Here is a 16470-nt window from a genome sequence, read left to right as displayed (position 1 = left end):
CAGAAGGTGAGCCATGGTGACTCCTGTGGGCTTTGCTCCCTTTTTTCCAGGACTCTGATTTCAGCTTGCAGCCCGCTTCTGCCTCTGGTCCTGCGGGGAATCCAGTTGTCAAACTTCAGGACGCGTTGGCCAGTAACGTAAGTCTGTGCTTCCACCTCCAGCTCTGTCGTCCCCGTGCCAGCAGGCCCCGGGCAAAAAGAGCAAGAGCCTCGTGAGGTGTTCCGAAACCAGAGGGGGCGAACCAGCCATGGCTCTGGGGTTGGGCGGACATGGTTTGAGTCCTGATGCTGTCTCTGGCTACTTAACGCGTCCTTGAGCAAGTTGTTCCACGCTCTGGTTTTGTGAGCTTAAAATGGGATAGTGTAACTCCTGAGGTCTGGTTTATTTGGCACGTTGTGATTTAAAACCTCCCAGGTTCTGTGGTCGCACATGTTTGAGAATGCTGCGCTCAACAGGTTTCTTTACTCTGCGGTTTCTCAGAATCCCTGTATCGTGCTGATGGGTGCTGGGCACTGCAGGAGGAGGGCCTAGCGGTTGCATTTCCGAACATGTGTTACCAGGACCTCTTTTTCACAGTTTTGGGGGAGGGGGCTGAGACAGGACCTGGTATCTCCATGCCGTGTAGTGGTGCCTGCGTGCTGACAGCCAGCCGTGTTTATGTTGCCAAAACAAGGCGGCCCCGCTGGAGGGCTCGGGGTGCGGGGATGAGGGTGGCTCTCCACGGCCTTCTTTCGAGAGAATCGGTGGAGGCAGCTATTTGCAGGGGTCTCGAGTGCACACGACCAAAACGGAAGGCGTGTTTGGACACGTCGTCTCGCTTTCTCTGGGCCTGTCAGTGTTCCGTGGTCTCCTTCCCCTTCAGGCTGGGTTGGCACAGAGTATTCCCATCCTCCGGCGCGATCATCACATCCAGAGGGCCATCGGCCTCTCCCAGATGTCCTTCCCCACCGCCGACCTCACTCTGAAGGTAACACTGGCCCCGAGCAAGGCGGGGCCGCCCGGTGCCTTGGCTTGTGAAGGGGCGGGAGCGGGCAGCCCCGCCCTCCCTCCCCGGGCTTAGCTTGTGCCGTCCGCTGCCTCCCGGACGGTGATTTTCGTCTCCCCCACCTCCTTGCTTCCGAAGATGGAGTCTGCGCGCAAGGCCTGGGAAAACTCGCCCAGTTTGCCGGAGCAGAGCTCCCCAGCAGGCGCTGGCTCGGGCCTGCAGCCGCCGTCCTCCGGGGCAGCCTCCAGCGGGGTCAGCTACAGCTCCTTCGGCGGGGTCTCCATGCCCCCCATGCCCGTGGCCTCGGTCGCACCTTCTGCGTCTCTTCCAGGTACCTCCCCCGCGAGCCAGCTCGGGGAGCCTCCTCCCTTCACTCGAGAGAAAGGCTGGATTCGCAGCCCTGAGCGCCACCCCTGCCTTGACTTAAGGAGTGTGTAGAGGGGGGCGCGTTCTAGGCTGGGGGTCGTAGCTTCCCACGTGCTCAGGTCACCTGCTTCCTAGGCTGGGAAGCAGGACCGTGCGACTTTGGTGAGGCTCTTCCGCCTCCTGGAGAGGGGACTGATCAGAGACTTGGCTTTGGGTCAGACCGTGTCGCGTGAGAAGCTCTCTGAGCTGTGCCCCCTCCTCCGTGACATAACACAGGGTGATGGTGGCCCTGGGTGGGGTCGCCACGCCAATGAGACGAGCTCACGTCTGGGAAGTGCTTTGTATCAGCTGAGCCCAATTTTGTCCTGTCACCGTCCTCGTCACTGTGTTGGTGCCCCAAGGGAGCCTGTGGGGATTTTGAGGTCTGGCTGCCAGAGTCTCAGTGATGTAATTCCAATAGATCCTTCTGACCCTCCACCGTGGACTCAATAGCAGGGAGATGAAGAGGAAGGTGACTGAGAGACCAAGGCAGCCTTCCTTTATAATGAACCCCCCCGGCCCCCATGTGCGGGGCAGTGGGTGAATGGGTGAGGTGGGGAAGGCAGGCTGCAGCCAGCCCCTCCTCCTGGGCGCTGGGCCGTGCAGGAGCACAGGCTCAGCCGTGCACACTCCCCCCCTCCCACTGATTCCCAGGACCTTCTGGAACAGTGAGACTTGATCCCGTTTCACCCCCTCGGATTCTGTTTCCAGGCAACCACCTGCCACCTCTCTACCTGGATGGCCATGTGTTTGCAAGTCAGCCCCGGCTGGTTCCTCAGACGATACCTCAGCAGCAGAGTTACCAACAGGTGATGACGGCGAGCCAGGTGGCCCCGCGGGGGTGGGGGAAGGGGTGCAGCACACGGCGTTAATTACCTTCATTATTTGTTCGTGGTGTGTCTCATTTTTTGTACCCCTCACGTTAATGCTCAGTACCTGGCACGTATGGCAGCCAGTCAGTATTTATTGGATGAGTACACGAGAGACAAGGAGGAGGAATGGAGCTGAGTGCTCCAGACTCTGCTTAGTTTTCCCTTCTCGAAGCTCTCCTGTGCCCTAGCTGGGGAATTCACTGAAACGGAATTCTCTTTGGTGATCAGGTATCCTTCTGATGAAGAGAAGAAAGGCCTAGACTCCCAGGCATGGATGCGTTAGAAAGAGGTAGTTGTAGAAGCGAGCAGGTGTTTGTTTTTATGCAGAATTGGCATAATTTCTGTGCCGCGAGGGGATGCTTTTTGGAAGTCTTCCTCCTGAAGCTGGTGCTGGGCCTTCCTAATCGTCCTGCAGCCCCACCGACCTGTGTTCCCGCACAGACCAGGACGAAGTGCCGTTCTGGGGACGGAGGACTTGGCCTGTCCTGATCTCTGTTCATAACATATTCTTAAGTATTATGTTGTTTGGTTTTGCAAGATCTTGCTCTTCGTGTAACTGGATCATACTGCACGTATTATTCTTCATGCACATTTTCCATCCACCGTTGGCGTTTCTGAAACCCACCTCTGTTGATAACGTGTAGCTAGTGTTCCCACCACTGTACAGAATCCAGTATAGGGATGTGCCCTGGTTTGGGATTGCTGCCAGTTTTCTGCTTTCTCCCAAGAGTGAAGGAAGCCCAGGCAGGACATGAGTTTGCATTGTGGGCGGTGTTGGCTGCCCGTGGAGAAGGGCGGGCGGGGCTGGGAGGCCGGGGTGAGTGAGCGTCAGCCTGGAGGGCAGCGCGGTGATGGCCTGGCTCCCCGTCCACAGGCTGCCGCTGCCCAGCAGATCCCAATTTCCCTTCACACGTCTCTGCAAGCTCAAGCCCAGCTCGGACTGAGGGGCGGGCTCCCCGTCTCCCAGTCTCAGGAGATCTTCAGCTCCTTACAGCCCTTCAGGTGAGATGCCAGGGCTTGGGGGGCTGGCATCTCGCAACAGGGGTTTCAGCCTTCCCAGCCTGTGGGCCTTTTCCCTTTGCCGGCTGCTGCTCTGCGCTCCCCTGCTTTGGGGCGGGTGTGAGGGTGAGCTGCGCTGTGGCAGAGCTGTGGCCCGGCCTTGTCCTTTCTCTCCGTGTCCTCCGGCCCCCTGCCTGCTCTCCCTCCTCGCTGCATCTCGCTGCCTCTGGCCCACTCTTTCAGTGTCTCCTGTCCTGTGCTGTCTGTTTAATCCAGTGACGCTCAAACCGTGGTCCCTAGACCAGCAGCACCGTCTAGGAGCTTGTTTAAGTGCAAGTTCTCAGGGCCCATCCCAGACCTTCTGAGTCAGAATCCCTGGGGGTGAGCCGATAGCCTGTGTTGGAGCGAGCCCTCGGGGGATTCTGAGGCGTGCCCACATGTGAGATCAGCTGGTGCAGTCGTGCACCTGCCCCGACCATCTGTCTGGCTTTTGCAGATCTCAGGTGTACATGCACCCCAGCCTGTCACCGCCCAGCACCATGATCCTCTCCGGAGGCACAGCCTTGAAGCCCCCCTACTCGGCGTTCCCAGGCATGCAGCCCTTAGAGATGGTGAAGCCCCAGTCCGGCTCGCCCTACCAGCCCATGAGTGGAAACCAAGCCCTGGTCTACGAGGGCCAGCTCGGCCAGGCCGCCGGGCTCGGCGCCTCCCAGATGTTGGACTCCCAGCTCCCACAGGTCAGGAATTCACTCACTCCCACCTCAAAACACTAGGTCTCTTTTCTTCATGATCGTTTCCCCTTTTACCTGCCCTGTGATGCCCACTGACTTACATGCTGCTTGTAGCCACTGCCACTGGTCCTTGGGCTGCCAGGCCAGGGCCAGCTCCTCCACCTCTTGTGAACAGTGCCGAGACCTGGCTTTCCCCGAGAGCGAGGGCGCTGCTTCTCCTGCAGCCTCCCCCCGTCCTGCTGTGGCCTTGGGGGTGGCTGCGTGTCTCCTCTGCGTGCACACTCGTGCTTCTAGGCCACTCTCCCCGCCTGCTCCTCACACCCTGGCTTTGGAGCCCCCCCCCCCCCCCCCCCCCCCCGTAGACTGTGCCTCCACTGGCCCCTGTGTGCTGCGAGCGCCACGTTGCTGAACCCGTGTCCGGTTCCACATCCTCCTCCCCCCGACCCGTGGGCGCATTAGACGGTTCTGAGGGTCACTCCCCTCCTTTGGCCCGTGGCTCAGTCTCCAGCACGTCTCCCGTTGTAGTTCTCAGGGGTTTTGTTGTCTCTGTAGGTGACCTCTCACCCCTAGGTCTCTGCCCCCAGTTCCACGGCCTCACCACCAGTGCCTGCTCGCCTCCAGTCTGGACTGGTCACTGCCAGTAGCTGTACCTCTCCCGTCGTCTCGGGCTGAAGGGTCCTACCTGGTCAACACCTCTGGCTTTTCTCACTCCCTCCCTCTAGTGACCCACCTTCAACCACCTTTTAATTCTCCCTGCCCCCCGCCCCCTTCAGCAGAGCCCCAGACACCCTCCTTGTCTTTTTTGTTTTTTTGACCGCACCGTGGCACGCAGGATCTTAAGTTCCCCAACCGGGGATTGAACCCGTGCCCCCTGCAGTGGAAGCGTGGAGTCCTAACCACTGGACCGCCAGGGAAGTCCCCCCGCTCCTTGTCATTTGCACTCAGCTCCGCCCCACCCCTCCCTCCCTGTGCTGACCTGGGTTAAACCCTGGCCCGCCTCAGCCCAGCTTCCTGAGACTGGAGGGGAATCCGACCCCGTCAGACTGGATTCAGGTTAAATACAGCCGCCCTCTGGAAAGCCAACGTTTGGGCACCTCCCCACCCTCCTCATTGCCTTCTCCCCCACCGTGATTTTGCGTCCTGTGTCGCCAAAGAAACGAGTCGTAACAAGGAAAAGAGAACATCTGCAAGCTCCCAGCGCCACGTCTGTGAGCCTGCGAGGGGCCCTGGGGTGAGAGCGGGCAGCCCGTCCTCTCCACCCACCTGGGAGCTGCCCCAGCTAGCGTCCTCTTCCCGCCATCAGCACGTAGAGGTGCTGCAGTGCTGCCCTCCGGCTGTGAGGGTCCCTTCCGCCACATCCCCAGGCAGCCCGGTCTTTCCTCGTTTTTTAAGAAACAGACGCTTCTTTAGGGACACCGGTAGGTTCCACGTTACTGAACCCTCCTCCTGCTGACCCGTCAGTAGCATTTGACCCAGTGGTCACTCCTTCCCCCGACTCACGCTCTCTGGGTTCCGAGGACACTGCACCTGGTTTTTCTTCCACCTCCCTGAGGCCTCTTCCCGGTCTCCTTTGCTGTTTCCCCCTTGCCTCCCCAGGCAGTGAGTCGCTGTGCCTTCTGGCGCTCCGTCTTCGGGCCTCTTTCTAGACCTGCGGCTCTAAGCCTCACCCAAACCCAGCGCTTCCCAGTTCTCCCGAATTTCTGTCTCCTGGACCTGAACTCAGACCCCGTGGGCTGCCCGCCATCTCTGCTCATGTCCGGCATGGGTCATGCCTGGATCCCTGCTTCCCCACACCCCCGCTGATTCGTCGCATCCCGTCAGCCCTGCCTTTGAAAAGCATTCAGAGTCTCTGGCCCTTTCCCTTCCCCTCCACCCATCCCTGCCCAGCTCGTGCTCTCGGCTGCCAGTTTGTTCTCAGCACAGCAGCTGAGGGTGCCTCTTTAAGACTCACGTCAGCTCACACACCGCACCCCGAGCCGGCGCTCCAGAAACGCTGTGCCATCCTTACCTTCTTCCCGCACCCAGCTGTGCGCAAGGAGGGGCCCGGGCCTTGAGGTCTGGCTGCCCCACGTCTCAGTGATGCACTTCCAATAGGTCCTTCTGATCCTCCACTGTGGACTCACTAGCAGGGAGATGAAGAGGAAGGTGACCGAGAGACCACAGGTGGCCCACCTGCCCCGTCCCGAGGGTCTCCTGGCCCACCTCCTTCCCTTCTCGCACCTCGCTCTGGACTTCAGGGTAACAGGCTTCAGGAGGCTCCAAGACTGCAGGAGCCCCAAACCCCAGACCCCAGTTGTTTTCTGTCACCTTCGGAGGCAGAGCATGAAGTAGTCTTGCCTTTTTGTGCTGCAAAAAGGGGCACAAGGATACCCTTCTTGTCTAGCTCCCATCTTTTGGGACTCGCTTGGACACTGCTTCCTGAGAAGGCTTCTAGACCTTCCTGACCTTTCTCCCCGCCCCCCGCCCCCCAACACGCACACGGGGTTTGCCGCCCGCCTTCTGCACTTGACACCCGTAGCTGTCCTGCTCATTTTCTAGCCGTCCGAGTTATTTTCTCACCACCTAAGGCTTGCCGCCTACCACTGAGAGTATGAAGTCTAGGGTGATCTCTGCTGTGTTCTATCCAGAACCTGTCCTACTGTGTGAAGGCCTTGCTTCCTTCGATCTGGAATGAGAACGTGAAGTGTGGCGCGCGGTTGCGCTCGGATGCGTGTGTGAACGGCGGTTTGTGGCCTCCTCCCCTGACTGTCCCTGTTGTCCAGCAGCTGACGATGCCGCTGCCTGGCTCCCAGCTGCCTCTGCCTCGGTACGGCTCTGGGCAGCAGCCCCTGCTCCTGCCGCAGTCCATCCAGCTGCCACAGGGGCAGAGCCTCTCTGTCGGGGCCCCCCGAAGAATGCTCCCACCCGGGTCCCAGCCTTCGGTCCTTAACACCAGCAGAGAGGTGAGGATGACTCCGTCCTGCTGTGGCCCTGGGGCGGGGTGGGGTGGGGCTCCCGGGGCGGGGCTCCCGTCTCGGGGACCCTTTCTGGCCAGTCAGGAGCCACTATCGCGGGGGAGGGTGCCGGCGGTCTGGGACGCAGGCCCCGGGCCTCGCCAGACCACTGGTGTCCCACTCGTTGCCGAGTTCTCTCGGTCCCGTGGCAGGAAGCCCTGGTCACGTGTCACTAGCAGCGTGAGCAGGCCTGGGTGAGCAGAGCGGGGAGGAAGGTGCCTGCGGCTGAGGTCTGGGGGGCCGAAGTCCTTGCCAGCTCCCGGGGTTCTGCAGAGGGTGGCCTCCGGGGCAGAGAGGGGCACGTTCACCGCGGCCAGTGCTCAGGGGTGGCGCACAGTCTGCCCTCCCACCTGCACAAAGGGAACAAGCACACGTGGTCGTTCCTGCCTCCAGCCTGCACCGGAAGGCCAGGCGTGCACGCTCCTTGACGAGATGCCTGTCTGTCCTGAAGCCCTCGTGGCCCCCACTGGCTCTGCCCAGGGTGGTTGGTGGCGGGGGCAGCTGTCCCCAGGGCGCTCCAGTGACAGCCCATCGCTCCCCGGTGTCTTTAGTCTTCTCAGATGGAGATGAAGGGCTTCCACTTTGCCGACAGTAAACAGAATGTTTCTTCAGGAGGCTCCATGCCATCACCGCAGACCTACAGGTAAAGAGACGCCCTGGGGGTCGGATGCTCACAGCTCAGCCCTCGCTGTGGAATCGTGGGCCCAGGGAGAGCAGCGCGAGGGCACTGAGGCTGGGTCACCTTTGTCAGCCTGTGTGTCATCCTGAAGTTCCAGTGCTGGGACACAGGAGACTCAGGAACTCTGGGGCGTGGTTTTGCTTTTAATCATCATCATAAAATGTTCTGGTATGGGAGAACTTTCTGGAAAGGCAGGGAAAGGAAAGGCTAATGTTATGAATAGCGTCAGGACAGACCCTGGCTACTGACAGCTTTCTCACCAGATTTTTTTAAAAAGATTCACTGGCAGAGAGGGCAGATACCCTTGGGGGGGGGGGGGTGGGGCGGGGTTTCCTTTCCTGGGGCCACATGTCCCTTGAATGGCCTTGTGACCCCACCAGGGCTTGCTGCTGCTGGGCTCGTAGGGCGTGAGCTGTACCTTCTTTGCCTTCTCGGGATCTGTCTCCGCCTCCAGTAACTGTCCCGGGTCCCTTGGCTGGATTCAGAGGGGGCTTTGTATCAGTCCTGATGTTGAGTTACAGTTGACCCTTGAACAACGCAGGGGTTAGGGGGGCTGACCCTCCATGCAGTTGAAAATTCAAGTATAACTTTACATTTAGCCCTTCGTGTCCACAGTTCCATATCCGAGGAGTCAACCAACTGCAGATTGTGTAGTACGTGCTTACTGAAAAGAATCCACGTGTAAGTGGACCCATGCAGTTCAAACCCGTCATGCTCAAGGGTCAGCAGGACTCAGCGTGTTAGAAAGCCAGGGAGTGTCGGCTTCTGATGGCTCTCTCACCCGCGGAGAAGCGTGCGGCTGGGGAGGCAGCACACGGCGCTGGGCCCGAGGGTTGGCACAGTCGACTCTTGTTACATGTGGGAGATTCCTCCTGTCTGCACACGAGTGAAACAGGTGTGCGTGCCCCGCAGTGCCCTGCGTGAGGCTGCCGGCATGGCTGAGGGCAAGGTCGCCCGCACGGCCGCCCGCCCTGCCGCGTCGCGCTCAGAGTGTTGAGGGCCAGTCCTCCTCCGTCACGTCAGGCCACACTCCAGCTGCATTTCCCGAGAGAGGGCTTTTTGTGAATTTTCCCCCGTGTCACTATCTTTCCTGTTCTTATTTTCACTCTCTTGGCTTGACTTGACTTTTGTTTTGCTTTCCAACCATTTTTTTCACATAGGCCAAAATAACAGACCTGTGAGAAATGTACACGGACAGCAGCACCAAACAATGAGTGTGATTTGGAAGGAAAAAGGAAGCTTCAAGCATAAAGAGAGGCTGTCGTTCCCCTGCTGCCCCAGGCAGGTTTTAGCCTCATCTGGCTGCAGAGCCTTCCTCAGAGGCAAATCCAGAAAGGGACGCTCACATAACAAGAGTCGCCTGTGTCCATTCACTGTAGGAATGGCAGCAGCAGCTTTATTCTTTGGAGAGCATTTAGGAAATATAAGCCTTAATTAGTAGCCTTTGTATTGTTGGTGTCTTTGTGGGGTTGGGAAAATTGGTATATTTTTACAGTGCAGTGTTGCCTAAATTTTCTGGAAACAGGGCTTCTGAGGCATGCCGTGTCAGAAAAGCGTTCCCTGTCAGATACTTGGGGGGCGTGCATGCCCAAGAGGGCTTGCTGGGGAGTCGGGGTGCACCTCAGCATAGGGCCTGAGCAGCCCCCTGGCCCTCAGGGGGAAGTCCTGTTGAACTTTGCACACATAACTACTTCACGATTTTTGACCCCAGAATCTTTTTTCCACATAGCACCTGATTAACATCCCCGGGAGCTAGTTGTCTGGTCAGTGGAACACATTTAGAAAGATGTTCTACATTTTTGTTACTTTTGGTATCTCTCTTTACCACCCCTACCCTCCACCCCGCAAGTGAAGACTGGAAAGATACTCAGCATAACTCACGTATCAGGTTTGTTTGTTTGTTTGGGTTTTTTTTTTTTTTTTTTTGGCTGCGCTGTGCGGCTTGCAGGATCTTAGTTCCCCGACCAGGGATCGAACCTAGGCCCCCGCAGTGGAAGTGCCAAGACCTAACCTCTGGACCGCTAGGGAATTCCCTTTTTTTTTTTTTTTTTTGAAGTCTAAACTCCTGTTGGAGTTAAAGTTCATTTTTGTTTCTTTCTTAATTTTTTTTTTTTTTTTTGCTGTGCCACACGGCTTGCGGGATCTTAGTCCCCTACCAGGGATTGAACCTGGGTCCACGGCAGCAAAAGCACCAAGTCGTAACCACTGGACCGCCAGGGAATTCCCTCATGTGTCAGGTGAACAGACCTTTTGTCTGGAGCATCATGTTGGTCTAGACCCTCCAAACCTGAGAGACAGTTGGTGTCCGTCTGTCGTCTTGACCGGTCAGTGTCTGCCCGTGGTGGGGACCTGGCCTCTGCCCCTCAGGTGTGTCCCCATGAGCTGGGTTGGAGGTGCCAGGGCCCAGTGGCGACACCCTCGCCCCCTGCGCTCTGGCTGTCTGGGTCTGTTTCCTCTGTTGGAGGCTTGACTCCGTTTCCGTGGTGACGCGTGTGTTCTCACCCCCTCCTTTGGTTTTTTCAGGCCTAGCTCTGCTAGCCCCAGTGGGAAGCCCTCTGGATCAGCAGTTAACATGGGCTCTGTGCAGGGACACTACGTTCAACAGGTAGAAGATGGCTTTCCAGACCCTCCAGCCCCGGACGCTTAGGCCCGTCTCCAAGTGCCAAAAGAGGAGGGACTGTCCAGCCGTTTGCGTGCTCCTCTTAGAGAGAGAGACGTGCCCTGGCGCTTAGAGCGTGGCGTGGGAGCCGGGGAGCCCGAGTCCCCCCCTGGAGGAGGCACTTCTGCTCTTGACGGGCGTCTGGGTCCTTCCTTGTCCGCAGAGAAGGGAGGGTGCGGGTTCCTCTGAGGAGGTGATGCCGGAAGGTGGACTCTCCCTCCGCAGCCATTGGGCTGTGAAGGCACTGGGGCTCGTGGGTCAGCTCTAGAAGCCGGGGGTGTGCGTGCGTGCGCGTGCGTGCCTGGCGTGTGTGCCTGCGCGTGCTGGCCTCGTAAGTGCTGTGTCTCGTCCTCGTCTTGGCCGGGTGGGATCCAGACGGAATGACGTTTCCCCGTTTTATAATGAGACGGATCTCTCGGCGTCTTTGCCTTCAGCGTGATTCTCTTCACTCCTCTAAAATGTGACCAGGCTCCAGAGCTCAGACACGTCAGCCGGGGGATGTTGGTAAAACAGCACTCCTGGATGGTGGAGGTGGAAGCTTGATTGTTCATTTCACGTCTCCTAACTTGGTTCACCGAGGGTCGCTCTTTGAGTTGCTTGGACTGAGCTTCTAGAGCTTTCTTCAGAGCTCCCCCCACTGTATGAGGGGCCGAAGGCAGGCTGCTCACTCTGCGACACACCTCACTGTGCAGAGCTGCAGAGTAACGGGACCCTGACCGCGACTCTGGAGGTCGAACTCTAGGGGCTTGGGGAAAGGTTTCCTCACCGTGGGAGTCGGGGAGGGTGGAAGGTCTGGGAGACCAAGTTGGGCGAGAGGCCCCGCGCCCCCTCAGCACAGTCGGGAGCTCTGAGGGGCGTGGGGTGCACTGATGTGAAAAGGTCCCTCCAAGCGGCCTTGGGTGTGCCGCCTGCAGAGACCCCTGGGCAGTGCAGAATGCTTCCTGGAGGACCTGGGGTCCTCCCGCCGCTCCGAATCACTGCACTCAGCGCCCGTGGGAGGGACCAGAGCAGCCTCATGCCAGCGTCCTTCCCAGGACAGTCACTTCTGAGTTTGGTCCTTCGACCGAAGGATGGGCTTCTTAGGGTGGCTTTCCTCTGACTCAGGAGCAGGAAGCGGGTGGTGGGACCGCGGAACCCGGCAGGTGTGTCTGCGTAAGGGTAACTTTCTTTGTCCCCATCCGTCTGTCCAAAGGCAAAACAACGAGTGGATGAAAAGCCCAGCCTGGGAGCCGTGAAGCTGCAGGAGGCCCCCTCAGCCGCTTCCCAGATGAAGCGAACTGGAGCGATCAAGCCCCGGGCAGTGAAGGTGGAGGAGAGCAAGGCCTGAAGATGCTGGGCCTGGCCTGCCCGGAAGGACTGCCGCCCCTCGACCTCGCTGCCACCGGACGCTGGGGAGCCTCCCAGATGGATCCACCGTCCACCGACCTGGCCCGGACTGCGAGATCTCCCTGCTCTCCTCCACTCCTGAAAGCTCCGTTGTCCAACCAGCTTGCACCCGTGGATCTGTGGCATTGACCTGCTTGGCTTCAATACGAAACAAACGAAAAAGCAAATGACTCCATCCCCGCCTCCTTTCCGCCACGACCGTGGAGTGACCGAGCCGTCATGCCGTGCAGATTAACCCCGCCCTCCCCTCCTCATCCTGCTCCTGGCAGCCACGGCGCCCTCCACCGAGCTTCCTTCCCTCCCCGCTTTCCGTCCCCGGGCACGGTGGTCTGGCAGCAGGGCCGTTTTAGTTGAGGCTTTTTGTTTTAAAAAGCAGCTAAAGGTTTTTACAGAAGAGAAAGGAAAAGAAAAACACAAGCTTCGTCTGTAGAGCTGGACTTTTATATGTTCTTTGCCATCCTCTCCTGACCCCTCTTCTGTCCGGTAGTTTCCTTTTAACGTCTCTCCTGTTTAATTTGATACATCACTGCGATACCTTAAGAGATGACTCTTGGGAACGTGCCCTCTCCTGCTCTCTCTCTCTCTCAGTTGGTTAACCTTTGAGGTTACTTGCAAAAAGAAGTGGTGACTTAAGACACCGCTCCTGAGCTTGGGAAGCGGTGGTGGGAGGGGTGGGGGGAGGTGGGATGGCGTTTCAGTCGGCTTCCAGCCCCTGGCCTGATGACCACAGGGACTTAGCGGGCAGCCCAGTGAAGCTGACGACGTTTTTAGCGTAAGAATTACACAGAATTTCTGTCTTGAACTCTTCAAAACCGGTGGGGACACTGACCGCTGGGCACCTGAGGTGAATCACGGAGCTAGAAGGCCCTGGCATTTTCCAGTTTGGCCTGGACGGTGCGAACTGGCAGCACGAGCCCCCGTCAGTGTCTGCTTCTGGGGCTCCAGCACCCGCGGGGCCTGATGTTTTTCCCACGCGCTCCCTCTCCTCCGAGCTTTCCCTCGTCCTTCCTGAGCTGCCTCTTGTCTCTCTGGGTCCTCCTGTCCCTCCACCTCTCCCACAGCTCGTCACTGGAAGCCACGCACTTCCTCTGTGGTGACGGACGCGTGGACGGTTGTCACTAGAGACCGTGCAGTTCATCCGCGTGGCAGTGAGCGCGTGGACGGGGGTTTGGTTGGGTCTGCGACAGAGGCGTGAGCTCTGGGAGGGCTTCCTTTTCTCCCATCAGCAGACCCAGGCTGTGGGGACAGAGAGGCCCGAGCTGGGCAGTGGGTCTCTTCAAGGACAGAGCAGTGTCCAAGGGGAGGGTGGGTTGCAGGGCTGATGGTGATTCCCAGAACAGCCTGGGTAGCCTCGTAAGTCTGCAGAGCTGCCGTTATCGAAGTCTTTGTGTGAGGCGTTTTATGCTAGGCTTTTGTTTGTTTTTAAGGTAAGAATTAGAAGGAAATCATCCCAAATTCTGTCATTCCAAGGAAAGGCGAGGGGAAATTTGAAGTTTTGCTCACGCTCTCGGGAGTAACTAACCCGCCGTCTACCTGCCGTTGCTGGCGGGTCCAGGGAAGACCTGGCTCGGAGAATGGGCAGTAGGCGATCGGGGGCGTGCCCCACAGAGTCTACCCGCGGCGTCGCCACAGGTGTGTGACAGTCACTCGGGCAGTGGTTCTAAGCTCTGTCCGGTGTGGAACACGAGGAAAGACGCGCCTTAGGAACCGCCGAAGTCGCTTGTTGCTCTTCACTGCTTTAAGGAAGTGGGGGAACAAAACAGCCTCCTGGCAAAGGGTGCAGGGCTCCTCCCCGTGTCATCCGGGGAGGCCAGTTTTCTTGAAGGATGCTTCACCGCTTGATGGATAATGTTCAGCACTCCCCTCCTTGCCTCCACCCTCAGGCCTTACTTCTCACTAGCTTGTTGTTGTTTTTCTCCTTCATCCCCTGAATCTTTACTCGGAAGGCCCTTCTTGAAGGGCTGCCCACTGGCTCACCTGCTCTTGTCTCGCTTCCCCTGCGAGTGCCTAGCTGCCGTCCCCGCACCCAGCCGCCCTGACCGAGCTCCTCTCCGCTCCGGCCGCCCCTGCAGAGGCCACACACTCACACTTAGAAACACGGCCAGACCCCTCACACCTAACTCCAGTGCACATTGTCAAAAGGAAAAAAGGCTTTCTCATTTTGAAATTGAACAGGACAGTCCTGGATGCTGTTAACAAACTCTCAAGATGTATCCTTCAGGTGAACCTGCCATCAGAGTGACGGTACTTCCTGTTTGAGAAAAAATAAAAATGAAAGGGTCACCTGTTCTCCAGCCCTTTTCTCTACCCATGTATTTCCCCACCCCCACCCCCCAATAAAAACAGGAAACACTAGAATTTATTTATATGTATTGATGTTGTAGGTCTAGGTGAAAAAAGAAGTAAATGTTTCACTGCTCTATTTATATATAATGTCTGAATTATTCTGTGCAGGAAAGGCCAGGAAATTGCATGTGAAGTTCAGTGCGTTTACCACCTTCGTGTGCCCAAGCTGCAGTCTCTTCCCCGCTGAGATAACAGATTTTAAATTGAACTCTGGAGGCAGAGGGCAGGCCTTGGGCCCAACCAACACCCCCGTCCCTTCCTTGGTCTGATGAAATGCAGTTTTTAGTGCAGAGTTGTCTTAAGGTGCAATATCTCTCCTCTTTTCATGTGGTTTTAGAGCCAAGCTCAAGGTAATAGGACTTAGGGTCATATTTCGCCTTCAAATCCCCATCCTCAGAGCGCATGTCCATGCAGAGGCCTCCGGCAGGATGCCTTGGGCCTTTGGCGGGAACAGGTGGAGACTGGCACTTACCTTTTCTGCTGCTGGGGGTGGGGGTGGGGTGTCAAAGAGTCTTCTCACTGCGCCTCTGCCTGCTAAAATTACCCTCCCTTCCCATGCTGGCTGCCCTGCCCTGGCCCACTGATGGTGCAGCCCGTTGCTCAGCAACCAGTGACCCTGCAGTATGTCCAACATCGGTTACTCAGTGGGGTAAAATCGGAGAGTATGGGTTCATGTATCCTTGTGGCCTTGTCCACCCACTGAAGACTTCTTTGGCATCTGCACTTGGTCTGGTTCTCTTTGCTTCCCCTTTTAAATCAACATTATTATTGTTTTCAAACTTGGAATTCATACACTTTTCGGCTCTGGGTTCCTTCAGGGGGAAAACTAAAGTACGACTATTGCACATTCAGAAGAACTGGTCGGTCCAGTTCCAAAGCCGTGGTCATTCCAGCCACTTCTAGGGGATATTGGGGCATCTTGTCGTTAAATAACGGGCATCAGTTCTCTCCAGCTCTGCTCTCGCCCTCCTGTCTTCTGGACCTGCCTTCTGGATGGTTGATGAGGTTGGTGACTGATGGTCAAGGGCCGAGGAGGCCAAGGGTGTGCACACGAGGGCACGGGCACGCCCAGAACTGGCCTGCCGAGGCAGTGTGTGGCCAACTGCTGAAGCCCCCTCCCTGCTGTGTGGTTCCCCTCCGCCAAGGAGCTGCATGTTGCCTCTCAAACCTGTATTTGTCGCATCTCCCTTCCTGCAGAGCTAGCCTGGGTTCGAAGGTCTGTTGGAAATGGCCTTCGGCAACCAAGGACACTAGGGTACTTGTTTGTACTTTGTGCTGTTCTGTGATGACTGGGAAATGCAGACTTCCAGAAAGCCGGCTCTTCCTGTTTGAAAAGTGAACTGGACCTAAGACAAACAGATCACCCGGACGGGAATGGCTCAGTGTTGGGGTCAGACACTCTGTCCCCCAGCCGTGCCCTCCACCGGGACCACCAGCGCATATTTGGCTAGTGACATTACAACCTGCTCTTCACCATTTCTCCATCCCAGTTAGGTGGTCTCCAAGATGGTACAGTGTCCCTGGGGCCCCATCTTCAGCATGCTACAAAGCCTCGGAGTGGAACTTTCTGTTAAGGCTCTCTGTGGATGACTTTCTTCCATTGTGTAAAGGGGTTACTGTACTCCCAAGCTTTTGACCTCATGCCTTGCGTAGTAAAAAGGGTTCGGGTTTTTTGTTGTTGTTCCTGAGAGGGTTGTGTTTTGTTTCCTTTTGTTCTTATTTTGGCCTTTCCTCTCTTTGTCTTTTCATGTAGACCAGATATTTGAAAGGGCAGACGATGGCTAAAGGTGTAACGTGCAGCTTGTTTCTACGTTGTTTGGGGGAGCTTTTACCTTGGATGGGAAATGGAACCGTGGATTCACCAGGCCGTGGTGGCACACTCACCCTTCACCCTTCCCTCCGGTTCAGTACCTGTTGTTTCTCCTTTCAAATATGTGATTGTACTAGCTCTTTCCTTACGAAAGAATTCTCCTTATTTAAATAAAAAAAAAAAGTAAAAAAAAAACAACAACAAAACCCACTGAAACTGAACATGCTTTGTCAGGTTGTGTGTCCCTCGACTCTTGTCATTTGACCAGAGACTTAGAGATGGAAGAGTTTTCCTTTTACGTGGGAGATAGGAGTGACTGGGCTGAAGTGCCCTACGGCAACGTGAGGGCGAGGAGGGGGTGAAACCCGAGGTTAAGGTGCATCGTCCCAGTGGGTGGGCGTTAGCACTGCCTGCCCCCTGCCCTCCCTCACCCCGCGCCCCCCCAACTCCCCATGAGAAGTGGGTGGGTCAGAGAAGGTAAGCGTTTGATGTGTCGTGTTTTGTTGCCACTTCTAATGTCCCTTTTCTTTTGCTGCACTTGGGCTTGGAAAGAAGAGCAAGCCAGGCGTGGGCAGTGAAGCATGGAGGGCTTGGATTTGGGTTCA

At 57.1% G+C, this 16470-nt stretch overlaps 1 protein-coding gene, 2 non-coding genes and 1 pseudogene across 17 annotated transcripts in view; 3 read left to right on the top strand and 1 right to left on the bottom strand.

The window, feature by feature from the left end:
• PRRC2B (proline rich coiled-coil 2B) overlaps positions 1-14067 on the top strand; it is an 86000-nt gene extending 71933 nt beyond the window's left edge. For 5 of the 15 annotated variants that reach the window (XM_068553534.1, XM_068553537.1, XM_068553536.1 and 2 more), the window contains 10 exons: positions 51-137; positions 863-967; positions 1124-1316; positions 2102-2199; positions 3137-3264; positions 3758-3998; positions 6755-6934; positions 7537-7628; positions 10188-10269; positions 11516-14067. In XM_068553534.1, the coding sequence (XP_068409635.1) occupies positions 51-137; positions 863-967; positions 1124-1316; positions 2102-2199; positions 3137-3264; positions 3758-3998; positions 6755-6934; positions 7537-7628; positions 10188-10269; positions 11516-11650 (1341 nt within the window). In that variant the 3' untranslated portion in view covers positions 11651-14067. Of the gene's footprint in view, positions 1-50; positions 138-862; positions 968-1123; positions 1317-2101; positions 2200-2490; positions 2552-3136; positions 3265-3757; positions 3999-6754; positions 6935-7536; positions 7629-8824; positions 9570-9812; positions 9902-10187; positions 10270-11515 lie in introns of those variants that run through there. The other 10 variants (XM_068553541.1, XM_068553539.1, XM_068553535.1 and 7 more) reach the window with 6 other exon arrangements.
• On the top strand, positions 1789-1874 carry LOC137771047 (small nucleolar RNA SNORD62). The gene has a single exon (XR_011075270.1). It is a non-coding gene; the product is annotated as a small nucleolar RNA SNORD62 (small nucleolar RNA).
• On the top strand, positions 6064-6149 carry LOC137771048 (small nucleolar RNA SNORD62). Its single transcript, XR_011075271.1, has one exon. It is a non-coding gene; the product is annotated as a small nucleolar RNA SNORD62 (small nucleolar RNA).
• Positions 13239-16247, bottom strand: LOC137770888 (uncharacterized; annotated as a pseudogene).
• Between the last annotated feature and the right edge of the window lie 223 nt (positions 16248-16470).

Source organism: Eschrichtius robustus, chromosome 10 (genome assembly GCF_028021215.1).
Source record: "Eschrichtius robustus isolate mEscRob2 chromosome 10, mEscRob2.pri, whole genome shotgun sequence".
Lineage (NCBI taxonomy): Eukaryota > Metazoa > Chordata > Mammalia > Artiodactyla > Eschrichtiidae > Eschrichtius > Eschrichtius robustus.
This window is presented reverse-complemented; position numbering and strand designations above follow the sequence as displayed.